At 43.3% G+C, this 17663-nt stretch overlaps 1 protein-coding gene across 1 annotated transcript; it reads right to left on the reverse strand.

Moving 5' to 3' along the window:
- Positions 1-1101: 1101 nt before the first annotated feature.
- LOC132591598 (E3 ubiquitin-protein ligase TRIM39-like) lies at positions 1102-17644 on the reverse strand. Its single transcript, XM_060270850.1, has 7 exons — positions 15025-17644; positions 13261-13356; positions 12767-12985; positions 11077-11099; positions 9616-9731; positions 8502-8621; positions 1102-3338 (listed from the first exon to the last, which is right to left on the reverse strand). Exons 1-7 carry the CDS (start codon positions 15439-15441, stop codon positions 2830-2832), a joined length of 1500 nt encoding a protein of 499 aa, XP_060126833.1. The 5' UTR covers positions 15442-17644; the 3' UTR covers positions 1102-2829.
- Between the last annotated feature and the right edge of the window lie 19 nt (positions 17645-17663).

The raw sequence follows: 17663 nt of genomic DNA on the forward strand, positions 1-17663 counted from the left end.
ATGGTTTAAGTCAGGGGTCTCCAAACTAAGGCCCGGCCCGATCACCTTCTAAATCCGGCCCGCGGACGGTCTGGGAATCAGTGTGTTTTTACATGAGTAGAATGTGTCCTTTTATTTAAAATGCATCTCTGGTTTGTGGGGCCTGCCTGGTGTTTTTACATGAGTAGAATGTGTCCTTTTATTTAAAATACATCTCTGGGTTATTTGTGGGGCATAGGAATTCGTTCATTTTTTCCCCAAAATATAGTCCAGCCCCCCACAAGGTCGGAGGGACAGTGGACCAGCCCCCTCCTGAAAAAGTTTGCTGACCCCTGGTTTGTTTCTGTCATAATTGCATTCCTTCCTGTAATATTATTAAAGCTATGTGTACCCTTTGTTTGGGGGTTCCAGCTTTTCGGAGATATCCACTGTGGTCTCTAGATTTACTCTTCAGCAATAAATTTGAACTCTTTCCACGCGCTGAGTTTGTCTTCTTTTGGCTGAAGGGTCATCGTTCTTATCCCACCATCCTTTGTAGGGTAACACAAGTTCAAAAGAGGTTTTAGCAGTTCTCATTTTTATATGTAACCCGCCATGAGTCCCTTCAGGAAAAAGGCAGGATATATATAAATACTGTTGTGAGGGTGTTTTTTTGGGGGGGTTAGGCTGTATGGGGCCCGAGTCCCTTCCAATTCCTGGATCTAGCGAGGATTACATTGCTGGCATAGCCAGGCTAGCTTCCTGGTATGGTAGTGGCTTAAGTGCGAGTCGTTAAAATAACAAAGGAAGTGGCTTTGTGCCAGAGGACAAATAGTGCCCCCCCTCCTCACCTGGCTGGTAATTTAGAAGGACTAAAGACTAAAGACACTGTTGTATGAGTTGGAAGCTAGGAGAAGGCAAGCTGAAGCCTGTGAGGGAGAGACATGCTTGATTTCTGCTGGAATCCAAGGCTGTGGTTATGGGAGAAGCAAAACTTTATGGGGCGTTAATGCTGTGAGACCTGTAGAACTCGAAGTAGCAGGGTTGCCCAAAACAAGTTTTTGCGCAAAAACATAATCAGTCCACAGCCTCAGCCACCACTGCATCACCAAAAGTGGAGTGTTTTGTGCACAGGACAAGAAGTTTGAATGTAATAGTGTAGCCACAGTGCGGGAAGAAGGGTTTCTGTGGAATAAGTGTGCATGCTCCACCCCACTGCCAAGGGTGGATGGCGATGGAGGCAACCAGAAAAGCAGACTATTTAGAACTAGGAAGAATGAATGGGAAAACTGGGGTTTTCAGGAGTCTTCCCCCAAGTTAAACCAAAGGTAAAAAGTACCTGTGGGAATGGCCAACGCCGGACCAAACTAAAAATGGAACAACTAGATCCACACTTAAGAGTGTGGATCAGCCCCAATTTTTCATTTTCCCATGATCAGCCTGGCAGCAGATCATTTTATTTTCCCATTTCCTAACTGGCCAGTCGATCAACCAATCTCTGCCTTCCAGGAAGGGTTTTAAAAGCAGGCATAAGAAAATGATAGGCTTCTGCTCACCTCCATGCTATGAAAAGCTTCTCATGCCTGCAGATCAAACTGTAGTAGTTCATCGCGCATGAAAGCAGGCTAGATGAATATTAAATGCACCCAAACTTGAATGAAAACAGATTCATATTGTTTATTCTGAATAAAATCAGAGCGGCTTGAAAAAATGTTGCGCTTCAATAGTATCCATTTCCAAGTTCTTGAGGGAGTCCGTCCGTTCCACCACCAATTTCTACACACAGCCACAGTCCAGTTTTCTCACCCTTTCCTCCATCCACCCAGTTAGCAGGCCATGTGTAAGGGAATGAACCCTGGTAAAAAGTAGGGGAGGGGCGATATGGGGTCATCCCCACCCCAGAAAAGGGAGAAAGAGGGGAAGGTGTATTTCTCACACTGCCTGCTTGCTTGGTCCTCCCTCATTTTGTCTTGTCCTTTTTGTCTTGTCCTTGCCAGCCAGGCAGCCATCAGCAGCAGTCTCTGTGACATCATTTTTTTAAAAAGCAACTTTTTACAGGCACCTGCTGGTCTTCTTTCTGTGAGGCCCAGAGGCACCCTGCAGAATTAAATGGGAGGTGGGAATCAACTGTGGAGAGCTTTGTTCTGGCTGCATTGCGCTCACAGTGAAGCGTTGTTGTTTTTCAAAGGAAGGTGTTGTGGGTACTGACTCATGGCACCAGCCATCTGCAGCGAGGGGCAGGGGATGTGCCTAGCAGCCCAGGCCTAACGGTGCCACTCCTTTAATATAAAACCTCCAGACGGTGTTGTACTACAATTCCCATCAGCCTCTGCCAGCAGTCAGGGGTGATGGAAGTTGCAGTCTAGCAACATCTAAAGCAGGCATCACCAAACTGCAGCCCTCCAGATGTTTTGGCCTACAACTCCCATGATCCCTAGCTAACAGGACCAGTGGTTGGGAAAGATGGGAATTGTAGTCCAAAACATTTGGAGGGCCGAAGTTTGGGGATGCCTGATCTAAACGGCACCATGTTGGCTATCTCGACCTTATATGATGCGTGTATTCTTTTAACATCGGCTGTGTTTAAAAGAGTTGAAATCAGTACAACGTTTGTGTAATTTAAAACTGATATGCACAATACAATTTGCTAGGCGGTTTTTTGGGGGCACAAAATGTCGATTTTTTGCTGAAGGAAATTTGGGATTTGCTTCACACTAGGATCCTTGCCTTGCAAGTGGGACATGGCCTGTAAAGCCACTCTTCCTGTGCCGTAGAGAAGACAGCTACCCAAACCTAGACAAGCGATTTTTTGCATGTGTGTTACTCAGTCTCGCTGCAGTTAGCCCAATACACTGACATCAAAACTCGCTGCTAAATCCTCAGCTCGGTTCCAGGCCAGACCCAGAGCCAAGGGAAGATTCTCTCCTGACTGAACATCGCTGGTGAGAAAACGTAGATTAACACTGATGTATCGGCATCAAAAAATGCCACTCGTTCCTCTTCATAGTCCAGAAATACCCAGACTCTCCTGGGGCAGTTGCGCGATGGCAAGATAGTCGGTGGATAGGTAAGAGCTTCAAGGAGATCCCCACTTTGTTGTAGAGCCCATATCTGCTCCTCGGGGCTAGGGGTGATCTGTCCTTTCCTTTCAACAGATTCTTTTGCAAAGCCCACGGCCCAGTGCTTCCCACTGGCCACTTCGACTTCCCAATAATGCCTCCCCGACGTGAGTCCCTCGCAGCCCAGCACACAGGGGTAAGTATCAAATCTCTCGGGGTTGTCATCTACATCCTGCCATGCATCTCCGAGTCTCACACTCTTCTGATCCGCTGAGAGGACGAGGAAGGGGTTTGCAGTGTCTCGATCCAGAGTCACGTTCACTTGGGAGGGAGGGAGGAAAAAGAGTGTGTGTGTGTTACAGACAGAACTGGTTCCCTAATATAATGCATCTGTGTATGTTATTTTCTCTAATACAGTGGTACCTCTGGTTGCGGACACGATCTGTTCCTGTGCCATTCGCACCCCGAAAAGTCCGTAACCAGAGCGCGCTTCTGCACATGTGTGAAGCGCAATAGAGCGCTTCTGTGCATGCAGCGAAACCCGGAAGTAAACACTTCCGGGTTTGCCGTGTTCTTAACCCGAAAAAAATGCAACATGAAGCGTTCACTAGAAGAGGTATGACTGTACTGTATTTTTATGCACGCTTTCCCCCGATATACATATTTTTGTGACACATTATTTGTTGCTATGGAAAACTGCACTGGAACATTAAAAGAAGAATGAGTTTCAAAAGGTAGCTGTTTTGATTTGTCCGAAAAAAATTACACTTCACTTGGGAAGACAGGCGAACTAATACCAGTGTATTGGAAGAAGCAAAGATCACCAGTTTCAAAGCAATGATTCTTCAACTTCATTGGCATGGTCATGTTGTCTTCCAAAGCAACTACTCTATTCCGAACTTAAAAATGGAAAGCATAATGCTGGTGGTCAACAAAAGAGATTTAAAGACTATCTCAAGCAAAATCTTTAAAAATGTAGTATAAACACCGACAGCTGGGAAACACTGGCCTGAGAGCGCTCCAATTGGAGAACAGCCTTTACCAAAGGCGTCATGGGCTTTGAAGAAACTCGATCTCAGGACGCAAGGGAGAAACGTGCGAAGAGGAAGACATGCTTGGCAAATCCACACCGTGATCAACTCCTGTCCGGAAGCCAATATCCCCACTGAGGAAGGACATGTGGATCCAGAATTGGCCCCCACAGTCCCTTACGGACTCATTGTTAAAACCGTGTTCATGGAAGACAATCTTACTCAGCTACGAGTGATCGCCAAAGAAGAATTATTATTCCAGAGTCAGAGAGTGAAGAAGAGGAAGAAGATAAAGATTTAAGTAAAGAACCCGACCAAGACTAGATAAAATCTTATCTTCCTGATATTAGGAAGTAAAATGGCATCATTGAAGATACATACTTGGAATGTACATGGATTGAATAACAAAGTGAAAAGAAATAAAATTGATCATATTTTGAAGAAGAAAAATTTGGATATAATCTGTCTTCAGGAAACACATGTGGCGAAAAAACACAATTATATTCTTAGAAATAAAAGGTTGGGTAAAGAATTTATAAATTCAGTAGAAAATAAAAAGAGAGGAGTGGTTTTGTATATAAAAGACAAATTGGATCCAAATCTGATGTTTAAAGATGAAGAAGGAAGAGTGATAGCGGTCCAAATATCGACCCAAGGAGAAAAAATGCTGGTGGTGGGAATCTATGCACCGAATGAGAACAAAGCGGAATTTTACAAGAATTTGGAAGAAAGGTTAGCAGAGTATATGGACCAAAAGATAGTGCTTATGGGCGATTTCAATGGAGTGACAGTACCAGAATTGGATAGGACAAAGAAAAGGAAGAATGAAGGCAAGTTACCAAAATCCTTCTTTGAATTGGTAGAAAACCTGGGCCTAGTGGATATTTGGAGGTTAAAGCATCCTACGCTTAAACAGTTTACATTCTTTTCAGAACCAAATCAAAGTTCTGGAAGAATTGATCATATATGGATCTCCAAAGAACTAGTACCCAGGGTGAGTAAAATAGAGATAATACCACGAACATTATCAGATCACAATTCAATATTTATGGAAATGAAAAGCAAAGATCAGAATTCCTTTAGGTGGAGAATGAATGAGGAGCTTTTCGAAGATAAAGAGGTGGTAGTAAAAGCTAAGAATATCCTGAAAGATTATTTTCATTGGAATCTACATAAAGACACTGGACTTGATATGGTATGGGACGCAAGTAAAGCAGTAATGAGAGGCTTTCTAATACAGCAAAATAGTTTCCTGAAACGAAAGAAAGAAAAGAAGAAGGAGGAAATCCTGAAGTGTCTCATGGAAAATGAGAAAAACCTGATAGATAAACCAGAGAATCAACAAATCAAACATAACATAAAGATGTTACAGACACAATTCTCTATGTTGATCAGTCAGGAGATAGAATGGAAAATAAAGCAGATGAGACAAAAAAATTTTGAATCAGCGAACAAAACAGGAAAATTATTGGCATGGCAATTAAGGAAACGTCAAAATCAAAATATGATAGTGAAGATAAATATGGAAGGAAAAGTGACTGAGGAGCCAAAGGAAATAAAGAAAGCCTTTCAAAAGTTTTACAAAGAGTTGTATTGTAAAAAGAAAGAAGAGGAGAAGAAGATCAGTGATTATTTAAGCAAACATGGACTGAAACAAATCCCAGAAGAGGAAAGAAAGAAACTTAATAATAGGATAACAAGGCAAGAAGTACATCAGGCAATAACGAGAATGAAAGTAGGAAAAGCCCCAGGACCAGATGGATTATCAGCAAAATACTATAAAGTTTTAAACGGACAGCTGATACCGATTTTAGAAGAAGTGATGAATGATATTCTTGCAGGAGGAAAGATCCCAAATACATGGAAGGAAGCGTATATTACATTGATTCCAAAACCAGGAGCGGATGGCTTAGAAGTCAGAAATTATAGACCAATTTCTTTATTGAACAACGATTATAAGCTTTTTGCAGACATTATGTCCAAGAGATTGAAAGAAGTTTTGAATGAAATGATACATAAGGATCAAGCTGGTTTTCTTCCTGGTAGACAGTTAAAGGACAACGTCAGACATATAATAGATGTAATAGAATATCTGGAAACCAAGATAGATAAGCCAGCAGTATTAATGTTTGTGGATGCAGAGAAAGCATTTGACAATATATCTTGGCAGTTTATGAAGAAAAATCTGGAATCGATGGTTGGCAAAGATTCTTTTTTGAATGGGATTGAGGCAATATAGTCAGAACAAAAAGCAAGATTGATAATTAATAACACATTAACGGAATATTTTGACATCACAAAAGGAACTAGACAGGGGTGTCCCTTATCCCCTTTATTATTCATCATGGTCCTGGAAGTACTATTGAATAGATTAAGAGATCTTTCAACTATTAGAGGAATTAAAGTAGGTGCAAAGCAATTTAAAGTGAAAGCCTTCGCGGATGATTTGGTCTTAACTCTAGAAAATCCTAATGAAAGTGTTGCAGCGGCTATAGAAGAAATTGAGAAATTTGGACAATTAGCAGGATTTAAATTAAATAGACAGAAAACAAAGGTGATGGCAATGAATATGACGAAAGAGGAAAAGCAAGAGCTACATCTAAAATATGGTTTTGATGTGGCAAAAAAAGTAAAATACCTTGGAATATGGATGACAGCAAAGAACATTAACTTATATAGTGACAATTATGAACCAGTATGGAGAGAAATAAAGAAAGACCTGGAAAGGTGGACTAATATGAACATGTCATTCTTAGGAAGAATAGCAGCAATTAAGATGAATATCCTACCTAAAATGTTATTCTTATTTCAAACTATACCTGTGGTGAAGGGTACAAGACAATTTCAAGAATGGCAAAAGATTTTGTCAAGATTTCTCTGGCAGGGGAAAAAACCTAGAATAAAACATAAAATCTTGGTAGACAGAAAAGAAAGAGGTGGTTTCTCCCTGCCAGATTTAAGACTTTATTATGAAGCGTCTTGTATGTGTTGGATTAAAGAGTGGATAACGTTGAAGAATACTGACCTGCTAGATTTGGAAGGTTTTAACAATAGATTTGGGTGGCATGCATATTTATGTTATGACAAAAAGAAGTCTCATACTGGGTTTACCAATCATGTGATAAGAAGATCTCTGTACGAGGTGTGGGAAAGAAATAAAATGCTGTTAGAGACCAAAAAACCATGGTGGGTTTCACCAGCAGAGGTATTAACAGTGAAGAAAGTAAATATGGAGGGGAGGTGGGCCACTTATGAGGAAATTTTGATAAGAACTGATAAAGGATGGAGACTTAAACCCTATGAAGAAATTAAAGGAGTTTTAACAGGATGGATACAATACCATCAAATAAATGATGTTCTTAGGGAAGACAGGAAAATAGGTTTTGAGGACAAAAGGTCCAAATTCCAAATAGAAGTGCTAGAAGGCAAAACAAAGCTTCTGTCAAAAATGTACAATTTGTTATTAGAATGGTATACGAAGGATGAGTTGACAAAAGAAGTGATGATCAAGTGGGCAAAAGATTTTGGGCACAATATTGATTATGACGCGTGGTTGAAATTATGGACTCAAACGTTGAGATTTACAGCATGTACTGCTTTGAAAGAAAATGTGTATAAGATGATGTATAGATGGTATTTAACACCAGTTAAATTAGCCAAAATGTATAGAATGAGTGACAAAACTTGCTGGAAATGTAAAGAGAGAGATGGTGAATTTTATCATATGTGGTGGACATGCGATAAGGTAAAAAGATTTTGGGAGATGTTATATAATGAGCTGAAAAAGATGTTTAGATATACTTTCCCAAAAAAACCTGAAGCATTTTTACTAGGAATAATGGGAGGAGAGATTAGAAAAGAAGATCAAGTATTGTTTATGTATGCGACAACCGCGGCTAGGACTTTGTTAGCCCAAAAATGGAAATTACAAGAAATTCCAACGATTGAGGAGTGGCAGATTAAAATGATGGACTATGCTGAACTCGCAAGGATGACTTGCAAGATCCGCGACCAGGGGGAGACAAGGTTTCAAAAAGACTGGAGTAAATATGTGGATTATATGGAGAAAAATTGTAGATCTTTAAAAACACTTGCAGGATTGAAATAAATCCTACGAATTGACCAAACAGTTAAAAAGGAACTGCAAAAATGTAGTAAACAAGAAACCCGCATGAAGGGAGGGGGGGAAGTCGTAGCTCGGCAGAGCAAAATGTTAGATGAAAATTTATAATGTTGTGTATAAAAGAATGTTTTTTTTTATTATTTTAATTGGATAAATTGGAAATTGAATAAAAATTTATTTAAAAAAAAAAAAGAAGAATTATTATTCCAGAAAGTCCTAATTAAGTAGATTTGCCTTTCCCTGGGAACTGAATTAAAAATCTCCCCTGTCCCTACGGCTGCAACATACTCAGAAATTGTGTAACCGTTACTGAGCCCCAAAACTACTGACCTCTTGTGCCTCTTTTCTTCACTTCGGCATAAGGCAACTCAAATAATCTTGTCCTGCCTTTCCGGACTCCTAGTTCCTCTTTTGACAAATATATGCTCTCCAGTTCAACTGACACAGCAGCTAGAGTAAGAGAGGAGAAAAATGGAGATTAGATTCCACAAAGCTGGTGCGCTTGGGCCAGTGGTTTTCAGAATTATACATTCAAGGAACTCTTCCCCCTTCAAATTATATAATGAGGAGCTCTGGTGTGACTGCCAAAGAGAAACATGATCTAGGGCAGGGGTGGGCAGCAGGTAGACAGGGCACTGGTAGAGCTCAGGGTATTTTGAAGTGGATCAGCAAGAGTTGTTTATTGACTCTAGGTTGTCCATATTTTGCAAGACGGATTCAAGAGCATATGGGAAAATTTAGCTTTACAAAATTATTTTTTTATTATTATTTATTAAATTTGCATGCTGCCCTATATCCTGTAGACCTCAGGGCTGTTCACATTAAATTACAACATGAAAAACACAAAATACATAAAGTGGATCTGTTGCCCTGGTGCTCCAAATTCACTTTTTTAAAAAAGACTTTTTGCAGTTAGGAAAGTAATGGGGAAACGCATCGAGAAGTATGGGATGGACAAATACCGGTACCCTGGCAGGGCAGGCTGGTTCTGTCAGCGTGCCCACCTCTCCATTCCCCTGACTTATCACTGCGCTGTCCAGGTATAAAGCAGCAATAGTGCTGGTCAAAAGGGTGGTACTACGGCATTGCTCCACCATGTGGGCCACTCCTGATCACCAGCTGGGGACCCGATGTCAGTGGCGAACTTTGGGCTTTCAAATTTCAGCGCGCCCTGTGCATCACCAAAATACCCTCCCTGCCTGCTTCCTTGTTGTAGCGCCTCCTGCAGCATCCTCTTGGCTCGGCACCCAGTGCAGGTGAACTGATCACGGTCCCCTAAATCGCCCTTTGCAATAAGCCAGGAGTACAACTTATCTTGTCGTTAAGTTGCTTTGAGACTATATATATATATATACACATATATACCAACGAATGTTAAAAATTACTATTTTACTGTTTCTAATGATAATAATTCCTCCCTTCCCTCCCACCCCCACCTTGGCACCTTTGAATTTCTTTAAGATCTCTTCCAGGTGCATCCTTTTCTCGGAAAACACATTCAGCCTCTTTTCCAGATCTTGAGAGCAGCCCACTGGTTTCTGGGTCTTCTGATCATCGCATCTGGAAGGGGAAAAGGCTCTCCTTAACCAAGGGCTTGGGAATTCTCTAACCCATGTTCCTTGCCTCTGCCTCCAGCTTGGGAGTTAGTGATTCCCAGAATAATAATAATAATAATATAATAATAATAATAATAATAATAATAATAATAATAATAAATTTTTATTTATACCCCTTCCTCCCCAGTCAAAATCTGGCTCAGGGCAGCTAACACCAATAAAATTACAATAAGACACAAAAGAAAAGAAAACAATAAATTAATATACAGATTAAAATACAATATTAAAATTTAAAATGCAGCCTCATTTTAAGTAGTCCATAAATCAAAACCATGAGGGAGGAAAACACAGGGGTCAGACTGAATCCAACTCAAAGGCCAGGCGGAACAGCTCTGTCTTGCAGGCCCTGCGGAAAGATGACAAATCCCGTAGGGCCCTGGTCTCCTGTGAAAGAGCGTTCCACCAAGTTGGGGCCAATACTGAAAAGGCCCTGGCCCTAGTTGAGGCCCATCTAGCCACCTTATTGCTCGGGATCTCCAGAATATTGTTGTTTGTGGACCTTGAGGTCCTCTGCAGGGCATACCAAGAGGGGCATACCAGCATATCCGCCCCACCCCCAAACCAGTGATTGTGTGTAAAGTGGATCAAGGCCTCGCATAGTGGTTTGACAGGTAGTGTGTTCATAATGAAAGTTGTGATAAGCCACCTAGAGAATATTGTGGATGGGCATAAATGTAAATAAGCAAGTGGAGATTTATAAAGCCAGCATGGTGGATGAAGGGGAGAGCAGAGAAAGGGAGTGAAGGAAATTCTCTCTTTGGCTCACCCCTCCCATGGTGATGTCTCCCCATGCCCAGTATCTCCTCAGCTGAGTTTCCCCAGCCACTCTGGGCAGCTCCCAACAGATTAAAAACAGAATAAAACATCAAATATTAAAAACTTCCCTAAACAGGGCTACCTTCAGATGTCTTCTAAAAGTCAGATAGTTGTTTATTTCCTTGACAATCTGATGGGAGGGCGTTCCAAAGGGCAGGTGCCACCACCAAGAAGGCCCTCTGCCTGGTTCCCTGTAACTTTGCTTCTCGCAGGGAGGGAACCGCCAGAAGGCCCTTGGCGCTGGACCTCAGTGTCCGGGCTGAGCAATGGGGGTGGAGATGCTCCTTCTGGTAAGGTATCTCTTTGCTCCCCTCCTCCCTCCATCCTATCTACTGTGTCATGTCCCACCAACCGGAGAAAAGGTACATCCTTGGAGAAGGAAGCAGAGTCAATGTGACCCTTGCACCTTGCACAGATCCTGCAACCTTCATGCCTGTCTTTAATACTGGTCTGAATGCATGAGAGAACCGTACCTGCTCAAGGTGTTTTTGAGATCCTAGAGATGGGAGAGAGAACAGAAAGTTAGATCAGGCTAATCAGACATACATAGCCCATTGTTCCACATTGTTCAAGTTCCATATTCCTGCATTGCAGGGGGTTGGAAAATATGACCCTCTTGGTCCCTTCCAGCTCCACAATTCTCTGATTTTAAGAATTTCTACTCTTAACTTCTCTCATTGCAAGGTCTCTCCGGATACTTTGCCTGAAGCAGAGGGACAATGCTTGCATCTTTTCTCTGCTTAAGCGTCTTAATATTTATTCCCAGGTGAAAACACACTTTAAATACTTGTAACGTCATCTGTTTGCAGTCGTTACTTCTGCCCTGCCAGTCCTTTTTCTCCCATCTTCCTTTTGTTATTTCCCCCCCAAAGGCTTTTTTATTTTGAAAAGTAAATAAATAAAAAGGTTTTCATCTGTTCAAACAACAAAGAGATAAAAGAAATAACAATGAGTACTAACCATCTCTCTCTCTCTCTCTTTGGCACGTTCATCAGCTGGCCAAACTCTGACATCACTCTGATGCAAGGTGATTGACAAGTTGGAAACCCCACCCACTTTTCATGCAGCCTCCAGGAGTATGGGGAAAATAATGACCCGGCCCACTGGACAGATCCCCTACTCCTGCTTTAGAGAGTCTATGGTGTTTTTGTAATATTTGCTTTTCTTAAGCAAGACGAATGCCTCGTGCAACGAAAAACTCACTAGATGAAAGCGTCTAGTGATTCTTTGCTGCCTCGCAAGACGATTTTTGGGGCCTTTTTTATTATTGCTGTCTGCCCTTTGTTTCCGCAAGACGAAAATTTTCGTAAGACGGCACGACCCACGGAACAAATTATTTTCTTCTTGCGAGGTACCACTGTATACAGGAAGAGCCTGAAGGTGCTGTTGCTAAACATCAAATCTGCAGAGAGATCCTGCAACCGCAACATGCTTTCAGTCCCTCAATTGAAGTCACATGCTCACTGTTAGAATCATAAAATCGTAGTCACCTAGTCCAACTCCCTGCAGTGCAGAAAATCTCAACACTTGGTTTCCCATCCGATTTGAAACCATAGCGAACCCTTCTTAGCTTTGTGCTAGCAGTTTTGTTGCTACACCGCTGATTTGCCAATGTTGTGTGACTAGCCCTTGAATTGGCTCCCTCCAGGAAATTCAAGCGAGAACACTAAGCCACATGTGAAGACCAAAAAAAGCCCAGTTCACTGCTCCATTCTAGATCATCAGACCTTTTCCAGCCCCGTACATGGTAGTGAGTTAGGTCCTGAATACAAGCAGGAGCTGTCCTCCAAATAAACATGTGGGAGGACAATTCCCCCCATGCTAGATCTAGATTTACCCCATGCCTGTCTAAATTTAGTAGCCCTGAGGCCCCAGAGCAGGGGTAGGCAACCTAAGGCCCGGGTGCCGGATGTGGCCCAATCGCCTTCTCAATCCGGCCTGCAGATGGTATGGGAATCAGCGTGTTTTTACATGAGTAGAATGTGGCCTTTTATTTAAAATGCATCTCTGGGTTATTTGTGGAGCATAGGCATTCATTCATTCCCCCCCCCCCCAAAAAAATATAGTCCGGCCCACCACATGGTCTGAGGGACGGTGGACCAGCCCATGGCTGAAAAAGGTTGCTGACCCCTGTCCCAGAGGAAGGATCCCTGCTCTCCTTACCTTGAGGAATTCACTCACAGGTTGCTTACATCTCTCTTCCACATCACGGACAAGGTCATGAAGGTTGGAAATCTCTGATGTGGCGGTCTTCTCCTCCATTATCACTTCCTTCTGCAGCTGTTCTAGCCTGGCCAGCAGGAATTCTTCTTGATCCTCTAGAAACTGATGGAGCTGCTCAAATTCAGACACAATCTTCTTCCCTTCGGAGTCTAACCTTTCCTGCAAAGAGCAGGTCAAAAGGAAGGCAGGGAAGGTCAACAGAAAATGTTACGGTATAGAGTTGTGGCATTATCACCTGAACCACCGACTTTCCCCATCACTCAGCATTCACAGAGGAAAAGCACTACTTGCTGATATTTTTCTTGTTATGCACCTATTAAAGACACAGAAGCCGGGGGGGGGGATGGGCAACTTGGACTGCTTTCATCCACCTGGCAGCCCTCCACATGTTTTAAACTCCAATCAGGTGTTAAGTCTGAGAACTGCTGACTTACCAGACGTTTCAAGCTTCTTCTCGCTTCAGCTAATTTCAGGGCCTGGAGTTCCTCTGTCTTTTGCTTCCAGATCTTCAGTTGCATCTGAAAGTGTTCCTTTTCAACAGAGAAATTATAAGCAGGCTTTTGGGGCATGGAGGTGGGAGTGGGGAACCTAGTAGCCTATAGTAACATAGGAAGGGGGAAGTGCTTTTTGTTTTTATTATGTATTTTGTGTTTTTATGTTGTGAACCGCCCTGAGATCTATGGATAAAGGGTGCTATACAAATTTAGTAGTAGTAGTAGTAGTAGTAATTTATTATTTATACCCTGCCCATAATAATAATAATATATTATTTATACCCCGCCCCAGCCACTCTGGGCGGCTTCCAACAAAACATTAAAATACAGAAATCCAACAAACATTAAAAGCGTCCCTAAACAGGGCTGCCTTCAGATGTCCTCTAAAAGTCTGGTAGTTGTTGTTCTCTTTGACATCTGGTGGGAGGGTGGGTGCCACTACGAAGAAGGCCCTCTGCCTGGTTCCCTGTAACTTGGCTTCTCACAGCGAGGGAACCGCCAGAAGGCCCTTGGCACTGGACCTCATGAACAATGGGGTTGGAGACGCTCCTTCAGGTATACAACAACAACAACAACAACAACAACGGGGAGGTAACTTATGAGTCTGAGCAACCTGTGTGGGGCTTAGTAAGTCACATAATTCTCACTTGAAATAATCAGCAAAAGGGATAACGTGCTTCCTGCCAGTTCTACATATGGCAAGAGTCAACACACTTGAATAACTTGACCACATTCATGGCATGTATTTAAATTGCTATTATCACTTTAAACAGTCAAGGCTTCCCTGAAAGAATTATGGGAACTGTAGTTTGTTAAGGGCACTGAGAGCTCCCCTCGCAGAACTACACTTCCCAGAGCAGCTGAAGAATCAGCCCCCCTTCACAGAGTGCTCTGGGGATTGTAGCTCTGTGAGGGAAATGGGGGGGGGGGTCTCCTAACACTTCTCAGCACCCTCAACAAACTACGTCTCCTAGAATTCTTCGGGGGAAGGTGTGACTGCTTAAAGCGGCGCCATAGCACTTTAAATGTGTGGTATGAATGTGACCATAGTCATGTTCATTAATTTCAAGGGGTCTACGCTGAGTAAATCACATGTAAGAAGCTACCTTATACCAAGCCCATCTAGCTGTGTATTGTTCACACGAGCGTTCACACGTATTGTTCACACGATCGTTCCTCAACCTTAGGCCCTTCATATGTTGTTGGACTATAACTCCCATCATCCCTAGCTAGCAGGACCAGTGGTCAGGGATGATGGGAGTTTTAGTCCAACAACAAGGTAGAGAAAGGCTGGTTTACACCGACCAACCCATAGCAGCTCCCCAAAGGCAGGAAACATTCCCTGTCTCCCCTGGAGATACTAGGGATTGAACCATGGATGTTCTGCAAGCGGTCCAGATACTCCACCCTGCCTGAGCTACGCCCCTTTCCCCAAAACCAGGGGTCAGCAACCTTTTTCAGCTGTGGGCCACTCCACCATCCCTCAGACCATGTGGTGGGCTGGACTATTTTTTTTTGGGGTGGTGGTGGTGAACGAATTCCTATGACCCACAAATAACCCAGAGATGCATTTTAAATAAAAGCACACATTCTACTCATGTAAAAGCAAGCTGATTCCTGGAGCGTCCGCAGGCCGGATTGAGAAGGCGATTGGGCTGCATCCGGCCCACGGGCCTTAGCTTGCCTACCCCTGCCCTAAACTACCTTGTAATCCTGAGCAGCTTCTTCTATCGGAACGACAGTGTGATTTTGATGCTCGTTGGAAATAGTGCACACCAAGCAGATGGGCATCTTGTCGTCTTTGCAGAAGACCTTGAGGTGTTCCAAGTGCTTCTCACAGACTCTCCCCTCTTCCAGTGCTTTGGCAGCTTCCAGATTCAAGCATTTGACTATCTCCACGATTCTCGCCAGATGCTGGTTCTCTCTGAAGCTCTTTTGGTGGCTGCTTTCCCCACACCGGGGGCAGGACACGCCAGTCTCCTGCCCCCACCAGCACTGAGTGATGCAGGCCTGGCAGAAGTTGTGCCCACAATGTACAGACACCGGCTCTTTGAAATACTCCAGGCAGATGGAGCAGGAAGCTTCCTTGCTCAGGTTTCCTAAGAGAGCGTTTGCGTCCATGATTCCCTAGTCAGAAGTGAAGTTTCACTTTCCTCTGCTCGCTTGGGCGAGTCATTAACTGGCTCCAGCTCCCGGATTGGCTGAGATGACATCAGGCTGCCTTGGAGACAGTAAATTCCTGTGAACTGTAATAAGGAAGTCGGATTGACGTTGAGTCCAAGTATTATTTTGCCAAAACAAATTAAGGCTTAATACTGAAGGCAGGCCCCAAACAGCAGTGGAGTCTGCTTTTAATGTTTCAGTAAGGAGCTTCCAGAGCTTTCTGATCAACATTTTTGGTGTGCGCTTGTGTCTGTAAGCTATTTTTATTTATTTCAATTAAAGCTTGAAAACACACACAAAGAAAACACAGTATACAGAAATAAACATAAAATACCAAGCATTTTTAACCTAAAAAGCAGAAGAAAAGAGATAAAGGAAATGAAAAAACCTCCACCCAGAGAGGAGTGCTGGGCTGCAACGCACTAAGGTTGCCCCCCTCAAAAAATTGCAGCCAGGGCTATGGACCCCCTGGCATCCCCCATATCACAAAAAATTGTGTTTTAGATATTGCAAAAGAAGCTGGACAGCTTCGATAGCCATTGTGGAATGACACTTCCATCCGACTACTGTACACCCAATGACCCACAACTGGGATTGCTTCAGTAATATTTCCCTTTTGGGTGATGCCTCTGTACCTGTTGTGCTATTGTTTGCTTGCTTGCTTGCTTGTTGGTGTTGGTGTGCATGCATTTTAAAATTAGTTTTTATTGAAGTTATTTTTTTGTGATACAAACCAAACAAATAACCTACGTATGGCGTCCCTGCTTTCAAATCATAGTCTTTTGAGCACTGTTTGTTTGCATTCAGTATGAGACACTATTTTCCTAGGGTTGGGGGGGGATAATGATTGTTGTCAGGGCCGGATTTAGGTTTGATGAGGCCCTAAGTTGTCCCGTTGTCCTTTGTCAACAACAAATTGTCGCTATTTTTGTGTTGAATATACTGTATGCTATATGGTAATTTATGGACCTAATACCGGTAGGTATCGAAAACCATTTGCACATAACAAATAGGAGGCTACACAACACAAAACACTGTTGCTGTCTGTAGGATTTATTTTATTTGTTTTTTATCTTATATTTTGGAAATGTACATCCATTTCCCCCCCTTTAATTATTATTTTTTGGGGGGCCCCCAAGAGAGTGGGACCCTAAGGAGCTATAGCTTGTTCAGCTTATATGTAAATCCGGCAATAACAACAATTTGCTGTTGGGTATTGCAGTCCGGCCCTTTCACGGATCACTGCATTGTCGTGGCGAAGGGGCTTGAATAACTCGAAGAAGCTATGAGCTATGCCATGCAGGGCCACCCAAGATGGACAGGTCATAGTGGAGAGTTTTGACTAAACGTGATCCACGTGGATCAGGAACTGGCAAGCTACTCCAGTATCCCTGCCAAGAAAAATCCATGGACAAAGACAACAGGCAGATAGAAGTTATGAGGAGACTCTTGAGAGCCCCATGGACTGCTAGAAGATCAAACCTATCCATTCTGAAGGAAATCAGCCCTGAGTGCTCACTGGAAGGACAGATTGTGAAGCTGAGGCTCTAGTACTTTGGCCACCTCATGAGAAGAGAGGACTCCCTGGAAAAGACCCTGATGTTGGGAAAGATGGAGGGCACAAGGAGAAGGGGACGATAGAGGACAAGATGGTTGGACAGTGTTCTTGAAGCCGCCAACATGAGTCTGACTAAACTGCGGGAGGCAGTGGAAGACAGGAGTGCCTGGCGTGCTCTGGTCCATGGGGTCACGAAGAGTCGGACACGACTAAACGACTAAACAACAACAACATTGCAGTCCGAAACAGCTTCAGGATGCCAGGTTGGTGGAGCGCAGAAGCGCAGATTTGTTATTATCTCCTTTTTATCTAATTCGTTTGAAACTGAAAATCAATAAAACACAAATGGGGGGAAAAAGCCACCCACTTTTCAGAAGACGCATAGAGAGGACTGGGCTGGAAACCAGCTATTTCCCATAACGCGGCCTTCCCCATCCTTGTGCCCTGCAGACGTTTCGGACTACAATACCCATCACGCGTGCACGCTGGCAGGGGCTGATGGGTACTGTAGTCCGAAACGTCTGCAGGGCACAAGGTTAGTGGAGCGCAGAAGCGCAGATGCTCCGGCGCCTCTTGGGCGCGCAGAGCGTTACGCTCCCCAACTGGAGGAGTCCTCAGTCCT

The sequence above is a fragment of the Zootoca vivipara genome, chromosome 2 (genome assembly GCF_963506605.1).
Source record: "Zootoca vivipara chromosome 2, rZooViv1.1, whole genome shotgun sequence".
Classification (NCBI taxonomy): Eukaryota; Metazoa; Chordata; class Lepidosauria; order Squamata; family Lacertidae; genus Zootoca; species Zootoca vivipara.

What these genes read in the sequence shown, in the direction of transcription:
- LOC132591598 (XM_060270850.1), bottom strand. Translation starts at nt 15,441, where the DNA reads ATGGACGCAAACGCTCTCTTAGGAAACCTGAGCAAGGAAGCTTCCTGC. An exon ending in AAGCTGCTCAGGATTACAAG is followed by an intron (nt 13,357 to 15,024) that starts GTAGTTTAGGGC and finishes TCTGTTGAAAAG; the next exon opens with GAACACTTTCAGATGCAACT. An exon ending in GAAGAAGCTTGAAACGTCTG is followed by an intron (nt 12,986 to 13,260) that starts GTAAGTCAGCAG and finishes TGCTCTTTGCAG; the next exon opens with GAAAGGTTAGACTCCGAAGG.